Raw genomic sequence first — 22,057 nt, forward strand, 5'->3', positions numbered from 1 at the left:
TTATTTTTGCACTGTATGCGGGTTCTTAATACGGTAAAACCGTACAGCTGCTAACGGGAGTGTTTTAAATTTTGCATGAATATGTATGAATTATTTGGATAAGGTCGTGAGGAGCTTGCAGAATCTGTCTTTAATCCCCCAGTGTCCCATGTGGTGTTGGTGACAGGGGCTCTTCCAGTACAAGAGAGAATTGAGGCTGGATAATTAATCTTGCTCAGGGCTTACTGTCCTTACCTGTGTTTCCTTACTACTGTTTTGTGTCAAAGTGAATGACAAAATGGAGCATTAGAGAAAAAAATTAAATCACAAGCTCCTAAATTCACCACCAGATACAGTCCATTCTTCCTCACAACAGTACCCTTTTCAGTGTTATTAAATCATAATAGTTCTCCTTTAGTTTATTAGCTAGCTGATGTGATATTAAATAGCTACTATATTTTTTGTTCTTACTATTTTATTTTTATTTAGTTGTTTTAAAACAGTACAGCAGCTCTTTATTTATCATAAAGCTATTACATATACCACCTTCTTGTATCTACACTCATTGTCCATTTTATCAGCTCCACTTACCATATAAGAGCACTTTGTAGTTCTACAGTTACAGACTGTAGCGAGATGACTTTGTTAGCTACCTTTTACCCTGTTCTTTAATGGTCAGGACCCCCACAGGACCACCACAGAGCAGGTATTATTTGGGTGGTGGATCATTCACAGCAGTGCCGCTGGAGTTTTAAACACTGTGTCCACTCACTGTCCACTCTATTAGACACTCCTACCTTGTCAGTCCACCTTGTAGATGTAAAGTCAGAGACGATAGCTCATCTGTTGCTGCACAGTTTGTGTTGGTCATCCTCTAGTCCTTCATCTGTGGTCACAGGACGCTGCCCACAGGACATTGCAGGCTGGATATTTTTGGTTGGTGGACTATTCTCAGTCCAGCAGTGACAATGAGGTGTTTAAAAACTGATCTGATCCACTCGTACCAGCGCAACACACACTAACACACCACCACGACGTCAGTGTCACTGCAGTGCTGAGAATGATCCACCACCCAAATAATACCTGCTTTGTGGTGGTCCTGTGGGGGTCCTGACCATTGAAGAACAGGACAAAAGGGGGCGAACAAAGTATACAGAGAAACAGATGGACTACAGTGTGTAACTGTAAAACTACAAACTGCACCTATATAGTAAGTGGAGCTGATAAAATGGACAATGAGCATAGAAACAAGCGATATTTAATTGATATGTGCAACAGACTGAAAACCACAAGTGATTTACAACAAGCATAGCCAAATTTCTTAGCAATGCTAACAATCGCAACAACAGTGCCGCGTGTGTACCTCTCTGCCACTAATGGACATAAAAAATACTTTTAGGCCAAAATCTACTCTCAAAACTATTGAAGAACAATGTCTTGGGCTTCAGGCAGTGCATTCATTACCATTTCATGTAAAATCTTTCTGCTAGGAAGCTTTTTAACGCATTAACCTCATCAGACATCTGGTTCCTATCACTACCACTGTGAACAATGCTGACTTTTTCTAGTGTTGTAGAAAAACAGCATTCTTCTAATTCAAAAATAAAACTTCACCAAATACAAAACAGAAAACAATTAAACACCATGAAAAGAAAGAGAAAAGGTTCAATATTTTAATAAAGATTAAGGCCCCACAAATACAAGCGTTAACCTGAGTTGCTCCAGGCTGCAACAGACCAACCCCACAAAAACCCACAGTTATATCTCCAATATGTCATGGTCACCTTGAACACCCTGATTTCCAAACCCTAGATCGATTCTGTACATCGCTTTACACATCATTATTCACGTCATTATTAACGTCATCCTTTTTCTTATCAAAATTTCTTCCTATATTTCCAAGCCAAGAAGTGATGTATTAAATAATAATAGGCCAAGGCCACACTCAGACCTAGGTCTTTGAGCTTTATGAACTTTATCTATTAATTTAAACTTATGTGGTTTCAGTTAAGTCTCTGCTGTGTATGTGCTTTTCCTTTTCAAAGAGATTTTTAATATTTTTCATGGTACAAACAGAATCTCACTGTGTGTGTGCATTTCCGGGCCACAGACTTTGATGAGGCCTTTTCGGCACACGCCAAAACACCTCGTTGCCCCATACTCAAGGTCACTCACAGACACACACAGCGAGAGCTGCCCATACACAGATAGAGCCATACAGTACAATATGAGTAATGATGAGTAAAATCTATTACTTGAACAAACTGAACAAAAAAACTTTCACATTATCAAAAAATGTCTCTCTCTACAACGTGGCATTACACATCAAACCACTCTGAATGACTCTGTTTACATCTTCATTACGCAGAAAAGCAGAAAAAGCAGTGAAATTCACCCTTAAGTAGTGATGCTCTCTACTCTTTCCACCCTTAGATGTTTGCCTTTAGAGCTCCTTTCCTTTCTCCTCTGACCAAGTCTTGTACCAGCCTGTAGGTTTACGACTCTGATTAATTTGGCTCCTAGTGAAGAAAATCTTTATTCATAACACACAGCAAGACATTACAAGCCTTCCTTACTGAGAGTAGGCCCCCCTGTAATTACTCCAATAGCTCATTTTTGTGGAGCTACATATACAGTCACTGGCCACTTTATTAGAAACCCCCACCTTGTAGCTCTTGCTGGTGTACAGAGTTAGACACAATGGTCTCATTGGATCATTTTCTATGCGCAGTTTGTGTCTGTCATCCTCTCGCCCTTCATCAGTGACCACGTCACTGCTTTTGGCTGGACATTTTTGGCCTAGCCCTGTAAAAACCCCAGCAACACTATCCTGTTACCATGTCAGTGTCACTGCTATTTTGAGAACGCTCCACCACCCAAACAATATTTGGTCAACGTCCTGTGGTCAGACGCTGACCAGTGATGAATGACTGGCCGTGATATGGCAAAATGTAATATCACAATACTTCATGATGCACAATGTGTCATGATATTTATTTTTTCTGACATCTGATAAGTTAGAACAGACAAAGTAGCGGCGCATTTTAAAAATACCATCAAAAACTATGAACCCAATTACTTGTATTCAACATTGCCAAATAAAACAGAACTAATTAGGGTCTTTTTAATTAAACATCCAGTTGGGAAGTGATTTTAAGTACTCACAATATCCACAACATGCTCAGAAAACCATCGTGACATATCGTGATGTAATTTATTATGATGACGATAAATACTGTCATATTGCCCAGCCCTAGGCTGCAGGCTGTGCGGACCTGCACCTCATAAAGTGGCCAGTGAGCGGAAGGTGTTTCTAATAAAGTGGACAGTGACTGTTCCCTCGCTCCTCGCGGACTGTGCCTGTAGCGTTGCTATAAAGAACAGAGTGGCACATTTAGATCCAGGCCCCTCACCAGCGTCTTCCGCACTCAACTAACTGCTCTCATGGTAGTCACGCTTTAGCCCGGAGCTTTCATAAGGAACACGAGGCGCTTTATCAATATTTCATTCTCGTCATTTTGCAGCGAGGCCGTGTTAATACTTAGGCGAGCGCGCGCAGCTGCGCTCCGCGAGACGGGAGTGAAATTTTAATGCGCGTGCTTAAATATCAGCGCTAATGAAGGCGGAGACGGGCGCGCGCGCCGGCAAGAGCGTGACGGACGGGCGGGCGCGCGCGGTCTGCGGCAGCCGCCGAATCATTTATTAACGAGAACGTAGCAGGAGGAGATTTACTAACCAATTACATTCACTCATATCCCCGTGTCTGAAGGGGAATTCCACCCGCTTTTCCAAATTTCTGCATAGTAGCTGAGGTGTAAAGAGAGGTGTTTGATGTGAAATGGGTCGCCATGTCTACAACACAAATACAGTCATTACATTTACTAACCAAAACCACCGGTGAACCGACACGTGTCCTCTGAGTTTTTACATGTAATACTGATGATGGTAATTATGGTAAATCTGACAAAATAATTTTTCTAAGGACTACTTTGCCTCACAACGCCTTGCACGAACCCCTCCGCCATGAATAGAGTCTAAAAATATCGTGACGCCAGCAAGAAAGACCCGAAACATGGCGCTTTAAAGGCTGATGCTCTTTCATTCAACAGGCAGTATTGAAGAACCGCCGCTCAGGCTGGAACGGTCGAGATAGCAGGCAGGTCACTTGTACCCAAACATTTCTGCTCTGTGAAAGAGAGTAAACTCACATAAACCTCCCCACAGCCCAACACAGAACAGCACAAATAGCACGTGCACATCTTTGACTGAACCACAGCAACTTATCACAAGGAATGTCTCTCCCACTGCAGCCATGTTGGGCTATTTCATGTAAAAAACGTTCTGTGAGGGAGCTTTTAGAGCAGATTGGCAACCAAAATGTTAGAAAGAGCCATTTGTCCTTCCCAGATAGCATGCGGGGCCACCTCTGGCAGAGATATGGCACTGCTGGCCCATGGTCGGCACTGGCTAACTACATGTGAGCCAAAAGTGGCCCACATATTAAAATGCTCGGATGGCCCACATGCCTCAAAACAGATCTGGGCCACTTCTGGCAAACATTGCCATTGCTGACATGAGCTACATGATAATCATTTATATTTTAAACAGGGATTAACAGGACTGTGAGGGAGCATAGTTTACGTTCAGATCTTGGCTATATATGGCACAGTACACTGTAAAAAACCCAACCTAAAATGTTTTAGCTTTTGTGACATTTTATTTCTTATTTCAACAAAGAGAAATGCTGGGTTAAAATGCTAATTTTAGGTAATTCAACACAATCTGCCTACTAGGAACACTACTACATATCAGTTTGCAGTTTAATTCAGATTTAGTTTACAATGATTTGTGGCTACTTAAAATTATTTATTTTAAATTAAGCACATCTTTTTTACAGTGTAGTAAACATGTAGGACATGTAGGCTTGTAAAAGGAAGTAGCTGGGTAGTGCAATGGGATAAACACTTGTTCCTTCCTCAAAAAATCATGAGTTCAAATCTCATTAACACCATAGCCATCTGCAGCTGGTAGTCCAAGAGTGGGAAACACCCCCTTTTTCTGAGCCTCATGGCACTGTGCAGCATTCCCACCCAAGAGGGCAGTTGTTGTAATGACCTGGTTTTTGTACTAATGGTTTTAAGTGGTGGGTCAGTTCTGGCACTGGTGGTTTTTGGGTGGCTGAGATGTGGCCCTGTAATGGCAGTAAACAGGCTGGGTTCTGGCAACCGCATCTGGCCCACTTCTGTGCCGTCATTCCATGTGGTATGTGGGCCGCATCTAAATGCCGGATGTGGTCCGGGTTTGTTCTGTGTCCAGGAAGTGAATGTATTCTTTTATCTTAGAAATGTTTAAGCATTTACAAACTATGATTTTGCTCAAATGCTCCATCTTACCCCTTTCATTTTGGACTTGCTCTGGAGCGCCTTCTAGCGTTTGAGAAACTCAGAAGACATTACAGAGTGGTAAGTTCTCTGCCAGTACCTCTGACTTTTAAACTATCATTTTAGGTTTTACAGTAGCGGACTTTCCCTTCATTGAGAGTTGACTTAATTAACTTATTTTTGCTGTTTCACAGAAGTCAGTATATTGTTTTGTCCCATTTGCTAATATTTGTGACAGCGACTGGTTAGCTTCACAGCAGCAATTGTAGCAACACTTTGCTAATGCACACCCCAGCTAATATTAATTACAATACTTGCTGTGTGGTTGTTCACTCTAACATTATATCATGGTATTTGTCCGTACAATTTGTCCGGGTTTTAAAGGCCAGACCTAAAAATAAGTTTGCCAGCCCAGTAACTTTCGCCTAGCCTTGACAATGCTCGTCCAATTTGGGGGGCGGAGCTTCTGAAGGGAGTGGTGTAGTTGTTTTGCTATTGAGTTCAAATATAAACAATCATTCTCTAGAACCGAATACTGCGCCTTTAAGTGGTTAGGAATACACTGCATGATGTCTGAGACATTGTTTTATGATAGTTTTGAGCTTTTGGCCTAAAGAATGTGGATTTATTACTATTAGTCCCAAACGAAAACATTTTTGTCTGATTTTCCACTATTTTACCATCATAAAAGACTCAGAAGACATGGGTTCACTGGTGGCTTTGGATAGTAAATAAAATGGCTATATATACATGGAAGACATTGTGACCTCTGGTTCCTATGACCACTACTGTCTGGAACTCTTATATTGCAGATAAAACTCTGGCTACTTTGATTTGATTCATAATTGCATTGGAATAGCAACTTTTACTACTCACCAAAAGCAAGAAAATGGAAATTAATACAATATGGATTTTGACATTGACAGTACCACTGTGCCATGTGGTTAAACATTAGTTCCAACCCTAATCTAGCAATCCCAAAGGCCTTAATTAGCAGTACTGGATGAGTTACAAGTGGAGCTATGGGCCAGTCAATGTCCATGCAAAGTGTTCCTGATGTGCACCCTAGCATTGAATGCTTCTCCAAATCCCCAGGCATTCTGCCAGGCCATAGAAATATGATCAGTGTATTAGAACACTGAGTGCTGCTGCTTTTGCGCATCTGATTCAGTTCTTCAAGCAGGTCAGCTGGCCTAACCAAAGCCAAACTACGATCAGCTGAAGGTGAATTGTGCAGTGCTGTGATAGGCTCTGCTTGGCACTGGAATTGGACATTCCAGCGTTACATGACTGGTCTGGTTGTCTAGGAATCTCCCCAACCCCCACGTTCTCTCGACCCCATCACTGTGTTCATCATTAAGGAGAGACTGCAGTAAATGCTCCCTGTCCACACGCACAGTAAATCAGAGCTACTAACCCGGGCAGAAACCATCCATAATCCCCTCTGAAACCCCGCAGAGCCAGACTGCTCTTTACCCTGCATTCGTTTATCTAGTTTTCTAACACATTTCTGCTGAACATCATAGCTGATGCTCCAGTAGGATATCAGTTTATACAAAGCCACACTATTTAAAAAAGAGAAGTGCCACAAATGGTTCTTTGAACGTTGCTGTTGAAGAACCGCTTTAAGTTCCTTAAAGAACCATATGTGAAAATGAGTCTTGTGTGTGAAGAACCTCACAAATTTGTTAGTGTGAAGAACGTTTACTTAATGTAAAGATCCTTCAGATTCGGAGGTCCACACTGTGGACTCTCCTCTTCAGCTCATGCCTCAGGTTTTCTATAGAGTTTAGGTCTAACCTTCTGACCACAACTGTTATAGATGGTTTTGGATTGTGGTTTGGGAGACGCTGTGACCCCAAGACCTAACTAATCTCTGCAGTTCCCCATTTGTGATCCCTGGAGATTCTTTGTGCACTTGAACCAGCCTCCTCACTGTGCATGGGGTCAGTAGAGACATACGTCCTCTTCACGGCAGATTCTTAACATCTCCAGTTGTTTTGAATTTCTTAATTATTGCTCTGATAGTGGAAATGCACATTTTCAACTCTTTTGCTATTTTCTTGTAGCCATTTCCTGATTTGTGCCACTGCTACTCAACAACTTTTGTCACACATCACTGCTGTACTCTCTGGTCTTTCTCATAGTGATGGGTGACTGAGGGCATTTGGCCTGTGTTTCATCTCATACATATTCCCCAGTGAATTAGGAAGTCATGGCTGACCATTTAAGTGTTCCTAATCGCTCAGGTGAACTTAAAAACATAAAATATGAGTGGAAATATACTTCAGTTAGATTTTACTCATAGGAATTTCTTGTGACACCTATAGATTTAATAAAAATCTTCATTTCATAACATTGTTGTAGATGCTTTTTAGATATTTCCTTTCAATTTTTTCATTATAAAATGAAATAAAGGCTAGATTTTGCTAATATTTTGAATGAAAGATCAAAAGAATAAGTAAATAAAAATATTTTTTACAGCTTATTTTGCTCATAATTACCAGGGGTGCCAATATTTATGGAAGGTACTGTACATAAAGGGGTCCTTTGAGTGATGCCATAAAGGAACCACTTCAGGTTCCTTAAAGAACCATGCTTGAAAAGGAGATTTGTGAGTATGAATAACCTTTCAAAGGTTTAAAGAACATTTCTGTAATGCACATTCATAGACCAATTTGAAGGTTCTTCCTAGAACCTTAACAATATGTAAAGGGTTCTTCGCTCACACATCTCATTTACAAAAATTTCCTAAAAACTTTTAATGGGTGTTTTTAGGGAAGCTTTTTATGAATGTCATGTGTGAGTGTGAAGAACCTTTTTGAAGAACCAAATTTTTTCTTTTTAAGTATCCAAAAGTGCTTCTTCTATCAGGCACCTTTATTTTAAAGAGTGAAACTGTGAGTTTAGGAAAGCCTAAAGCTAGATGTAAAAGACATTCTAAAAGGTGATTCACCACTGACACTGGAATTTAGTCCAAGACTGGGAAATCCATGTCCGGGAAAGCGGCCCTTCACTGTTCCAGCGATCAGTAGTTAAAAATCTACCTAGTCCACATTAGCGGTGTGCAATATGACGATATGTAATCATTGTCATGATAAATTACACCAGTACGCGTTTCTGAGTTTACTGTTGGTACTGCCAGTCCTTCTACAGCACTCAACAACTGCATGGATCAAGTCCAACTTAGATGCTGCAGTTAAGCCAGCCGCCTTTTGGATACCAATGGGGTCGAGCCACGGCTAACTAGCCAAAAACGGTTGAGGACAAACTAACCATGAGGTGGAGAAAAGAGAGCTGGAATACCGTTTCTCCCATTTTTGCTAGCCTGCTAAAGGATTCAGTTAGTAGTATAATTTTTAGAATCTCCTGTGAGCCACTTACTTTACTTTTATTCATGTTACACACCTGTAGCTAGTTCTCTCAAGCTATTAGCTGAAAAGTTTGTTTACGTTTTGTCAAAATGTATTTTAATCAGTTTATTTTTCATACATCCATGGCGGATGGATACATGAAGGGTGTTCTAAGGCACAATAATCCCCAACATCATCAACATTATACATATTAACTCAGAAGAAACATGAAGGTTCAGTGGTGGTTTTGGATTGTAAATAAAATGGCTATATTTGCATTGTAGCTAGACATGGCGACCCCTGGTTCATATCAGCACCACTGTAAAGAAATCTGAGTCAGTACGTCTCTATAAATGAACCGTTTTTTCACAATAAAAGTATGTACAACTCAACCACTGAATTAAGCAGAAATTGTGAAAAATCACTGGAATTCCCCTTTAACGTTTCCAGTGTAGACTTTCTGAGGGCTTCGCATTGCGTAGTTGATTGGGTATCAGCCCATTATGGCATCATCTGGTCTTATTACTATTTCCACCAGCAGATTCTTATTACAATTCCTTATTAGTCATTTTCACATATGTTGAATTAAAACATATTGTAATGCATACTGTGTATCATGAAAAGGTATTAAAGAATTGTGACGTTATGTTTGCCATCTCACCCACTCTAGTTCACCTTAACGTGGTCAGAAGCTTGGAGATGGAGACATGACTTCACTAAGTAGTGCAGTGCCCTCCGCTGGCTTGCGCAGCCTTGAAATAACCTCATTACCCTCTTGTCATTACGAACAACGCCGGACCCTAAGATGCTTCTCACGGCCACTGCAGTGGGTCAGCTGGGCGTGTCGTAAGCGCTGTAATAGCCAACAAATCATCGCAAACTCATGACACCCTTTTTAGAGGTTAAAAAGCCAAACATTTGCAGTCGGTACTTTTGATACAATTAGACTTTGCCACAAGAATTGGGCACGAGGTGCCACCTGGTGGCAGTACACAGTACAGCATGTCAACAAAAACTACATAGGCCTATGTATGACCTTCTGTCTTCAAATGCTAACAGAGGCAAAAGAAAGCAAATGTTTCTTGTAAAAGAAATCAATTTATTGGTGTTTGAGGCCCTATATCTCCATTCACTACATGTCTAGCTGGGTAAGAAAGTTTAGTGTGCATGTTTGAGCATGATAAAAAATACAAACCAAAAAAATAATAGTAATGGTTCCAAAAAATACTTTCTTCTCTCTTTTAACAATCACAATACAGTATACATTTTGAGGAACTGAACTTCATGCAAACCTACTTATTACAAAAGGGGGCAGGACTATCGAGACTACCAGTTTAAACACCTGCAGCAGCCTAAAAACTATAACTACAGAAAATGTCTTGGAAAATGCAAAAATAAAAAAATATATTAACTTAATAATTCAGCAGATGAAAACTGCATGTAGTCTGTGTTCTCAAAGTCTGTAATAGGTTCAGATATAAAAAATGACTATGACTAAGTGTTAAAAGCACATACTGTTTGGCCCAAATCGATCCAGTGTTTTTGAGTCCAATTACAGTTCTTAAGACGCACTGTCAGAAATACAAGACCTAGTAAAAACTGATCCAGTCACTGAATGATCCATTTCCAACCTGGATCTGACTTGTTTATAAGACAAGTAGTATCCATAAACGAACAGTTCATAAGCACATAAAAATTGCAAAGGATAAACACAAATGCCTTTCATGACCTTTTCAATGAATGTATGACCTGCACCAGTATGTATTAATTTCCTAGATGTACCCTAGAAGGTAGAAAAGTCCCTCAAACAACATAAGCATTATTGCAATCTGACTTTTTGTTTGCTTCTCATCTGATAGCATTTGTATGAATCAGTGGCTTTCAAACTGCTAGGGCTACAAAAGTGTTGATCATAACTGATTCATCATTCGCTGGACCAGACAGGATCTTGTAACGAGAACGTCCGGGGACAGCCATGAGAAATCTTGGGCTAAATGTGGATGGAAATATAGGCTTATTATGGTGCGAACAAACAGAGTGCGAAATTTGTAAACTAATCCAACTCCTCGTAAAGGTGGAGGTCAAAGTAGGTGGGCTCGTCAGCACTATTTGACAAACAAGCCTGTCGTTATTCCATGGACGTCAACATAAGCATGGCTGAAAAATCCCCTCAAAAACTCCAATTATGCATGTAGACGAGTGCATGGCAAACACATTACATGCTGTAAAAATAAACAGTTTCTCTAGCTAGTTTGTTTTGCTGGTATTATTGCTTATACTTGACGTTAAATGAGCAGTGACTAGAGGAATTTGGGGGCAGGTTTTAGAGGGGCTGTCCCCTAGCTCCAAAAGTTTGACAGTTGTCCCCAGACATGTGTTCTCATTTCCAGATCACATCTGTCCATGCAGTCTCGTACTCTTGTAGCTGGATGCAAAACTCTTGCCACTTACACTGTTAAAAGGAATGGTTGACTGAAAATCTAATGGACACCAATTTCCACTTACCATGTCAGACGAGACATGTTTAGTGTCCAAATTTTCCTTCTTTAGTTTAGCGCTGGAGCTACGGGGCTAACACTGCTAAACACCAGAAGTCATTAATCACCCAAATCTTTTTCCGTAATTACATCCCTAAAACTTCTAACTCGCTCAAACTGCATCTAGGTCTTCATTAAGGCTGTGCAGATTGTTAAAGTAGTTTAGGACAACGTAAAACTTCAACCTCATATTTATAATTTACAGCAAGTCACGTGCGCAACCTTAATGAAAATCTCAATGAGGTTTGAGAGGGTTGAGACATGCTCTGGGGATGTATTTACGGAAAAGATTTGGGTGACTACTGACTTCTAGTGTTTGCTAGCAACACAGCCACAGAGCTAAACTAATGCAGCAAAACTTGGACGCCACAGTGGAAAACTGTGTAAATTTGAATTTTCACTGAACCACATCTTTAAGGGCCAGGTTGTCCAAATCTGTTTGCACTGGTTTGGAAAAATTCAAATGATCAGAATGGATAACAACCCTTCAGCTGTTGTATTAGTTAGTTTTACACTGGTTAGCACCTCCTTGCACTACTGGTTATCTTGCTGCAGACATGTGCCACAAAAGGTTGGAGCAAGTTTTAGTTCTGACAATTTCAAGGCCACATGTGACGATGGCTGAAGCCCCCGAACCTGTTCAAAGATATTATTCTTGTGACATCCCAAATGCAATTCAACACATTTAACTGGCTGTGTTATGTGTGTCAATCATTCTCTATCCTGTCACTTGAACTATCAAAGGATGTAGTAGTAATAACCCCATCTCACTGATCCTCTACTTGCTAACTGAACTCATTATTGCCTGTGCAGTATAACAAACTACTCCAACCCTTCCAGGGTCAGTACCATCTACTTTAAAAAGAACAATACAAAAAGATCCCCCTCCGCCCAAGTCAAAACAATACAAAAAAACACTTCCACCGTCTGTGGCTGAATATTGACCTGGTTGGAGCGGGGCTGGAGATGGAGTCTTTGCCAGAAACTCTGGGATCAGTCTGGCACAGTAGAGCGCCCCCAGGTGGCTGCATTGAGTCCACTCCTCTCCGACTGAGCTGGCTGACCAGAGGCTTCCATCAGAGCACAGAGCTTCACACAGCCAGCCTGCTGTTGCTGCTGTTGGCCTGTAGGGGGCTCCAGGATGCTGTGTGCTGAGGGGGGTCCTGTGAGTAAGAGCGGCCCTCACAGCACGACTGGTTCTCCTCCTTAGCAATGCCTACAGCACACAGCCGCCGGTGCCGCAACAACCGGTCCGTCCTAGAGAAGTTCTGTGGGTGGGAGAGAAGGAGGACGAGTGACAGAGAAAGAGAAAGAAAGAAAGACGAACACTGGTTATTTGAAGCAGAAGACTACAGTCTGATCAGAGCTAGACGAGGAGTCTGTCCAGGTCTCACTTTTGGCTACAACACTAGCACTAACTCTTTAAAATACTATTTCATCAGGATGTCCCATTCTGGTTTGAAAGACTAGTATTAGAGGTGTAATAATGCATCATGACATTGTGACAGTGAGATGCAAAAATGTGGCAGTGTGCATTGTGACGATGGATTAATTTTGCCATTTCATGCATTTTCACTGGTCGATAGCTTCTGCCCCCCAGTTCAAATGTTATTAATAAGTTGTGCAACAACAAGACTAATACTCATAATTCTTCATTTGAATTTTGTTCAAAATATTGTGAAAATATCAAATCATGAACCCAGTACGGAAAATCGAATCTATTCATGGGCTGAGTGTGTTGTTACACTTCTAATTAGTATTGGAGCCAGGTCCAGTCTGAAAGCTTGATCTAATTTCAATGCCTTGTTCAGGCTATTTTACCCCAATGTGCTGTGTTTATGCCGCTGTCATAGAGGTGACATAAACAGACATTTTCCACAACCTGTAGCACTGAGGTACATTTTCAGAAGCTAACAAGCAGTTGAAATGTTTGCAGTGTGGAACTATTTTGAAGTAGAAAATGTAAACTTGCCAGTGTTTTGACTGCGGTTAGGCTAGATGCCTTTAGTAAAAACAAAGCTAAACCAACTGCATGTAAAATTAGAGTGCATGTCTACAGCACTGAGAAAAGCAGTAGTTTGCTCATGTTAGAGCAGCTGAAAGTAAACACATAAAACAGTAAAGAATTAGTCAGATTTACACAGATTTGAGTGTGCAGATGCTTTTTCACATAAAAAAAAAAAACAGTCCCAAAAAAGTATCAGTTAAGTATCACACTATGGACAATCTAAAAACCAACTGATTTTAATAAGGAGTCACAATGATTTTGGAGTCATATTGTTACAGGCAGATTAGACATGTGTTTAGGTTTTAAACTGATATTTGATGATGATGTATTCATTGTGTTCAGGTGGCGCTGGGCTACTGTGCTAAATGTTATATGTCTCTGCACTGTTAGTCTATGTCAGAGGTGTTCAATCTTATCAAAGTCGGTGTGGTTGCATGTTTTCATTCCAACCTGGTCTAGGTGGATCTCGTCCCAATGTCTACATTCCATAAATGTTTATGTATCTGCATCGGTATCAGCGGTACCGGGCAGATATGTGCATCATTTCTGCTGAACTGGTTCAAAGAGTTCAAAACCCGTTTCGGACTTTTAACTGACTATAATCCTTTTGCTTTGAGTGACCTAATACCTTACTAATACCTTAGTTATTTTTATTTTAAGAAAATAAATGACTGAAAATTCCATTTTGTCACTGACAAAAACAACGCTACCAACACTTTACCAAATGTTCCAGTGGTGACTGTTTTAGTAATGACAATTCTTTTGAATATCTATTTTTTTTATTTTAAAATGAAACTCATGGTAAACTTAAATGTTTCTACTTTACTTTAAAAGCAATCAATAAATCTTTAAAAATGAATAAAAATATAAATGAATGGATGAATGAATGAATGAATAAATGCATTTTTTTACAAGTTGAATTTTAGGGGTTAGGGTTTGGGACAGCCATCTCCAAATGGAAAGCACCTTATAAATTATGATTTTGTATATATTTGGCTCATTATTATCTCAATTAATGTCTTGAGTTTAAATAGATTAAATAGATCATAACATAATCCTTGTAAATATCTAAGGACTGAATACTTAAATACTGTTTTTTTAAAAGTTGTTTTTTTTTTTACTCTGCGGAATGGTCCATATACATAAAAATGTGATAGCATTTTAAAATAACAAGCAGCACAGCTGCTATCTTACTGAAATTGTTTTTAATAATGTTATTCCACCTGAACTGTGCACTGTGTGGCTGTATTAGCTGTGAAAAAATAAATACTGGACCAGGACTGGGGCAATTTTAATCAACTCTAATCAGGACTGGGGTAACAATCTATACAAGTTTATAAAACTTTTCTGGACATTCTTACTATTTGATGATTACAATGATTACAGTCAGTTCTCTCAGTGTACGCCAGGAGATTGGTATCTTGTGTGCGAGTTACTGACCTGCTGACAGCGGTCACACTGATAAGGCTTCTCTCCACTGTGTACACGCTTGTGTCTCTCCAGGTGATAGCGCTGAATAAACCGCATGTCGCACATATCACACCCAAAAGGCTTCTCTCCTACATACAAAACATAAATTTATACAGTGAGGCATAATAAAAACAAGAGACAACTGTACCCCCTGATACTTTTAAGATTACATTGTGGTCTGTGTAAGGAGCTGGAGAATGAACTGCTGGCTGTGCAGCAAGTGAGCGGAGCTTGTTACATTGACAAGTTCTTCCACACCAAACTCACCCAACCATGCCTTAATGGACCTTGCTTTGTGCACTGGGGCTCAGTCATGCTGGAAAAAAACTGTTCCCACAAACTGTTCCCACAAAGTTGAAAGCATAGAATTGTCCAAAAGGTCTTGGTCTGCTGAAGCATTAAGATTTCCTTTCACTGGAACTAAGGGGTTTAGGCCAACCCCTGAAAAACAACTTCATAGCATTATCCCTCTTCCACAAACTTTACAGTTGGCACAATGAAGTCAGGCATGTAATGTTCTCCTGGCATTTGCCAAACCCCCAAGGTTATGCGCTTAATTTTATACACCTGTTAGCAATGGGTATAGCTGTAACACCTGAACTCAATAATAAGGAGGTCTGTCCCAATACTTTTGTCTATATAGTGTATATGTATATGTGCACTTTTTGATGTAGGACACTGTCTGAACACCTGTGACCTTAGCAAGGTCATCTGAATTAATTCAGCTAATTTAAGGTACACCCATGACTGATACAGGTGTTCCACTGCACAGCATGTATAATTTCTATTGAAAAGAATAGGATGGGCTGCTCCACATGAGCTTTGGGGTGCATTTCCCCAGCACTGTGGTGTGGAGAAGTGGAACTGGGTTCTCTGGAGTGATGGCACTCCATCCAATACCTTTGTGATGAGTTGGAGTGACAACTTCAGTACCTGACCTCGCTAATGTTCTTGTGGCTGAATACAATCAAATCCTCACAACAATGTTCCAACATCTACTGTAAAGCCCTCTCAGAAGAGTAGAGACTTACTGCAGCAAAAAGGGGACAAACACCTTATTAATACCACTACTTTTAGAAGAAATGCTGGATTCAAGCAGCTTTGGCTCTCAGCGCAGGTGCTTGCCTTTTAACTTTTCTGCTTTTACATCTGAATTTGTGCTGCATGAAAGCAGGAGTCTGTTAACGTTGAAAAGCACACCTGTATGGGTGAGAATGTGCCGTTTCAGGTGGTAACTACTCCGGAATGCTCCATAGCAGTGCTCACAGATGAAGTTCTTTTGGACTTGGGAGTTGAGGGAGCTGTCATCGCTGGGATCGGGCATCTCCACCTGTATACATACAAACACAAAAACATAAAATTCAAAAAGGAAGAAACATACACACACTTGACAATGGAACTTCGAATAAATTCATGCAAAGAAGCATGCAATCACGCAGACAGGCTGGTTACTTGCCTGTGCTTTTTCTCTCACTTTGGTAGGCGTTCCTGTCTTTCTGTTCTTCTTCTTTGGCTGCAGGTTCTGGCTGGACTGCATGTCCTTCTCCTCCAGCAGCCTGGAAGAGTGGAACTCTCCATCCTTATTAATGAGCTGCAAGCACGAACAAATGAAATCTATTAGATTCTTCTGAAACTTCTGAGTTTTATATGTTATGGTAATAACAGCGCAATGGGAGTAAATCTGGGAGGAAAGTTTATGACAAGACTTCCATTTTTGTCGATGGCTAAATTACAAGGAGAAAGAATCTCCAAAATACCTATAGAAGGCAATGCAATTTCTATTTTGTTGGGTGGTGTTACTGTATGGAAGTGTGCCACGTGTTGCATAACACTGACAGGAATCTCTCTGTGGTAATGTTTTGATACAGTCTGTTTGGGGAAATTACACAGATCCTTTATCCAGTACAAATGGGCCAGTCAAATTAAGCGCAGATTACATTACCGGACCTCCTCTGGCAAATTCCATAAAATCCTCTGTGATTCCATGAAAATGGTGGCAACAGAGCCAAGCTTACCATTGGTGGGCAGCTGACTCCAGAGGGCAGGACCATGTGGCTGTGGTGACTATGGGCATCCTGGCTGTGGTTCTGGTTGTGGTTTTGGTTCTGGTTGTGGTTGTGGTTATGCCCGTGGCTGTGGCTGTGGTTGTCTCTCTGACCCTGGCCCAATGGAGTGGCCATCTTTTTATGGCTGGGTGTGGAACTGGCCTGCATCAAAGCCATACTGGAGAGCACTGCCTCACAGCCCAGCAACCCAGCCTGCATACACAAACACAAGTGTTAAAGTAATCTGAGCCATCGACATTTCCTAATTTCCCTTTTTTTTCTGACCACTGCTAATATTGATTTGTCAGGTTGAACAGAATTGATTTTGCTGACTTCCAGTTGGGGGGTTGTTTAAGTCAGAGGTTAAGGGTGAATTTGAGAATGTATGCAGAGGTCACAAACAGATTAGGAGCGGATGTGAACATGAAGCACATTTTGGCACCACAGGACTAGCAGTGGAAGCATGTGACAGGAACAAAAGACTTAAGCTCTGAACGCAAAGATATGAAACTGAAACAAATGCAAATAAGGGGGAAAACAAACACTGACCCATTTCATGTGCTCTCGGACTGAGTTGCTGGAAAGTTGTGACATCGCAGGGATGAGAGTGTGTGCGTGTGTTGGGGGACAGAGAGCTTCACACTGGGTAGAGAGAATGAACAGATACCACACAAGCCACAATCATCAGGGGCGCAAGCCTAAAAACAGAGGGGGGGGTGATGTAAGGCCAAGAAAATGTCCACCCATATTAGTCTAAGAAGCCCCCAGAAGCTCAGCTTTAGACAACAAATCAAAACATTTACATGCTAGAATCAGGCATTTGCTCTTTCTCCCACAGTCCCTCATAGAAAGGCATCTTTAGATTTAGGCCTGACGATTTCAGGGTCTTCTGTATCAAAGTTCTCAAAGCAAGTGTGTTCAAGGATCACTTCTGGTTCTAATAAACTTACTTTGAGATGCCTTCATGGTAGGGGTGGGAAAAAAATCGATTCTTAGATGCATCATAATTTTCTCTTGAAAGATTCCGAATTGATTTACTAAACATTATAATTGGACTTTTTGTTTTATAAGGAATTCCATTGATTTTTTAACATTTCTGCTTAATTAAAGTGTCAAGATGTAAACAGTCAAACATAGTGGTTTGATGTGAAATGGTACAAACAGGGCATTGTAAAGCAAACAGTACACAAAGAAAATGTACTTTTTCAGGTTTAACACTATTTTAGCATTATTAGCATTACATATTAAAACGCATAAGATACATGTAGGCTCTCTGGTCATTCTGAATAGTAAATAAAATAGTAAAAAAAAATTTGTTGTAGACATTGCAAGACTCTGGTTTCTGTTACCCCCACTGTAAAAAAAAAAAAAGTCAGTAAAACAGCCAGTAATTTTCTCTATAATAAACCATTTCGCATCAAAAATTCTCAGCATTTTAAGTAAATTGCAGCTTAAGTATCCCGGTGGCCCAGCTGAGTTGTAAATTTATGAAAATATAGTACTTTATGTTTTTCCACAGCCATCTACAGCTGAATTTTAGAGCAGTCCTAAAGCAATGGAAAATACCTAGTACTCGCTCATTTACATGAGTACAGCTCATGAAGCATTCTGAAGTTTCTTATAGGTTATAAGCATGTAAGTCACGCTTCATTTGAAGAACAAGCAGGGAAACAGCTGTCAAAAAGCGGCCTCATTATTATAGTATTTACTATGTGCTTTTCAAGAAAAATGTAAATAAATTAATGTGAAGAAAGTGCGTAAGCCAAAAATTTAATATAAAGTAGTTCTAAGCTGCAGCAAAGCCTATTGATGACAAATCATGAGCTGCATCAAGATGCATAAAGAATCGTTTTCTAATCACACCCTAAATTGAAATCGAAAAAAATCCAATTGCAAGGTGCCTGAAGATGCCCACCCCTACTTCATAGATACCAATCCCGCTAAACCTGCTGTATTGTAATGACAGAAAGCAATGAGGAAAGCCACAATTAACAGCAGCCATCCAACAAAGTCAAATACAGCAGCCACACAGTGTAGAAATAATCAGATGAAGCATGATTAAATAAAAAATAAACAAATAAGACTCAATGGAGGGAACTGTTCAACACAAAAATTCAAAAGCAATGAAATGTGTACAGGTGATTAAAAATGACAGTCACAATTGGTAAGCGCTTATAAAAGTGTGTCGAGCTACTTGGCTACAAATACGTAGATAAAGTTTTTACTGAGAAAAATGTTTTACTTTTCAGCAAATGGTGTATTTAAAACTATGACAAAATATGTTGTATTGATATACTTGAACGCAGTGTTTGCTCTATTTCAAACTGTGCGGACACTCTTCAACGTATGAAAGGTGTTATATAGTGCTGGGTTATATATCATCTATACCAGTATAATGTGATATTTACATATCACAATGCTGCTATTGCTTCTCAGTTTTATCAACGTGTTTATCAGTATATTTGATAGATAATGAGCATCATGTTCATGACATAAAAAGTGATGTTCAAGTCACGTGGTTTGTTTCGGTTTTGTGTACTTTACATATCCAGAACCTGGTAGTTAAACGAGAACTCCAATGATAAAAAAATACTGTATAATTAAACCTTTACGATGTACACAAAGTGACAGAGTGATTTGATGTGAAATGTGCCATTCTAGATTAACGTCCAGTCAGAATTGTTCAGAGTGGCAGTGAAAGGACCCTAAAAAACCTTTTTTTCCCCCAGATTTAGCACTATTTTATCATCAACACTACAAATTAAACTTTTTGTAAGGTGGCTATATATTTAGGAATTATATAAAGCATAAATCATTTATCATTTATGCTTTAGGCTTTTAAAATTGTCTAGTTGGATAGCAAATAAAATGGCTATATATGCGCTGTGGACATTGCTATCACCACCACTGTAAGTCGGTAAGCTTCTCTTCAAGTGAACCATTTCATGTCAAATCACTCTCAATGAATCTGTTTACACCTCAATGACTGAATTATGCAGAAATGTTGAAAAATCAGTGGAATTCTCCTATTACTACAAAGCATATCGTTCCATAAAAATAAAAAATAGCATGTTTTCTTTCTGGAAATGTGCAGTCCAATAAAAACAATTAAAAGCATTGTCAGTTTTTTCTTTTAGAGTGCTACAGCACTACTCAGAAAGCCCTTAACTTTATTAATGAAAGCTTAAATGCTGTTTAATACAGTGATATATTCACAAAATACTGTGGTACTGAGTTTGATCAATATCGCCCAGCACTAGTTATGTGAATACGTAAAGAGGAATTCTACCACTTTTTCAGAATTTCTGAACAATCCAGTTCTTGAGATGGTAAACTGAGTCATTCACAGTGGTTTGATGTGAAATGTTTCATTGTAGAGAATCTTACCGACTCAGATTTCTTTACAGCGGTGCTGATAGGAACCAGAGGTCCCAATGTCTACAACACAAATACAGGCATTTTATATACTATCCAAAACCTCCAGAGAACATACCTGAGTCTTGTGAGCTTTTAGATGTAATGTTGATAAAGGCAAAATGGTCATAAAACTGAAAAACTTTTCTTTGGGAACTATTTTGCCTTACAATGCCTTGGATGCACCCCTCGGCCATGTATAGATTAAAATAAATGATTCAAAATATATATTAAGCCAAAAGTTTATCACAAAACTGTCCAATTCTGTGTCACGGCATCAGGCAGCATATTCATAACCATTTCATGTAATAGCTTTCTGTGAGGGAGCTTTGAGAGGGACACACTCTTCAGACGTCTGGTTCCTATCACCAACACTGTGAACAATTCTGACTATGTAAGTTTCTCTAGAACAGAGCATTTCACACCAGACCACTCTGAATGACTTTGTTTACATCTTAAATAAATGTGAAGACATCGGTGGAGTTCCTCTCTATATATTATGGTTAATAGTATTACTATGCACTTTGCCTCTTCAGGTTTCTGGCACGCTGAAATAATGAAACCCAACAGAACTGTGTGCTCAGTATAGAAGATTCAGCCAAGCATCGCTGGATACACTAACGTTAAAGTGCTGTAGAGCTCGTTAGCCTGATGCTAAGCTAAACTCCATTCACCATCTGTTCAATCAACACAGCAGCAGGACGAGGCTGAGTTCAGCGCCTTGTTCTCCAGATTCTTGTTCGAATTTCCCCGTTCCACCTTAAATGGAGCAGCAGTTACACTCGGACGCCTCATGCGTTATAATGATAACTGCTGCACCATTTAAGGTGGAACGGGAAAAACCGAAAAAGCAGCCGACTTGAGCCTCGGAGCCGCAGCGGGGCGGTGCGCTTCACTCCAGCGGCCCGTATTAAACAGCCCTCAGTCGCGTGTTTACCGACTGGGCTTCAGGTTAAATAACTCAGTCTCACTCAGCTCCGTAAAGACCCGCTCGGCCCGCTTTACCTTCTCTTCTCTTTCTGCGCGATTTCTCTCCTCGGACTCCCAATTTTTTTTCCCCAGTTTACAAACACAGGAAACGCTACCGGAAGTGCTCTCAGGGGAGAGCAAAGCACGTGACCTGGAGACGGCGAGTGACTCGTTTCCTCCGGTCCGGCAGGGGGCGCTGACCAGTAAAACCAGTATAATTTAACCAGTTTAATTAACACTTTATCAGAGAACTTGTAGAGAGGAGAATTACCAATGTCTTCCGGTTTTCTCAAACGCTAGAGGGCGCTCCCTCCCAAAATGTATGTATGTATACATATATATGTATGTATACATATCTGTGTGCTTTCAGCTTTTAAAACCTTCTGGTTTGTCTTTATATATTTGTTATTTTTCAGCTTTGAGTCGTACAAGGTGATAACAGTTCAGGGAACCTTCATTTTGACAGAATCATTCTGCTCTGCTATGGGAGGACTGTGTTTGACCTGTGTGTGTAGGTGTGTGTTTGACCCGTGTGTTTGTGTGCAGGTGTGTGTTTGACTTGTGTGTGTGACATATAGATCAAATAACGTTCGTGCAGCTCAAACGCTTCACATTTAATGTGAGCATCCCACCGAATTTGTAGTGAGGAGAATTGCCACTCAATAGTGTAACGCTAGATGGCGCTCCTGGGCGATTTTAAAATGAATGGGTTACTATGGAGCATTTGAGTTTATAAATGCTAAAAACGTTTTTATATGGAAAATTTATTCATTTCCTGAACACGGAGCAGCATAAAACATGTTAACACCGCTGTTATGTTTTTGGGCGGTTATGAACTCCAGTTATAGGACTTTATAACGGTGTCTCATGTCATGACATCAGTGAGCCCGAAACACTTCAC

General features: G+C 40.1%; 1 protein-coding gene across 4 annotated transcripts; it reads right to left on the bottom strand.

Moving 5' to 3' along the window:
* Window positions 1–9,803: 9,803 nt before the first annotated feature.
* Window positions 9,804–21,287, bottom strand: znf740b (zinc finger protein 740b). 4 transcript variants are annotated; one of them, XM_036591892.1, is made up of 7 exons: window positions 21,193–21,287; window positions 17,323–17,471; window positions 16,744–16,986; window positions 16,185–16,319; window positions 15,929–16,058; window positions 14,699–14,817; window positions 9,804–12,518 (listed from the first exon to the last, which is right to left on the bottom strand). In XM_036591892.1, the coding sequence occupies exons 2-7, from the start codon at window positions 17,365–17,367 to the stop codon at window positions 12,342–12,344; spliced, it is 849 nt and encodes a 282-aa protein (XP_036447785.1). In that variant the 5' UTR covers window positions 17,368–17,471; window positions 21,193–21,287; the 3' UTR covers window positions 9,804–12,341. The 4 variants fall into 4 exon arrangements, with proteins under 4 accessions (XP_036447785.1, XP_036447787.1, XP_036447786.1 ...); XM_036591894.1 differs by having other exon boundaries at window positions 12,342–12,518; window positions 16,203–16,319; XM_036591893.1 differs by having other exon boundaries at window positions 12,342–12,518; window positions 17,323–17,415; window positions 21,193–21,283.
* Window positions 21,288–22,057: the final 770 nt, after the last annotated feature.

Source organism: Colossoma macropomum, unplaced genomic scaffold (assembly GCF_904425465.1).
Source record: "Colossoma macropomum unplaced genomic scaffold, Colossoma_macropomum, whole genome shotgun sequence".
NCBI classification, from domain to species: domain Eukaryota; kingdom Metazoa; phylum Chordata; class Actinopteri; order Characiformes; family Serrasalmidae; genus Colossoma; species Colossoma macropomum.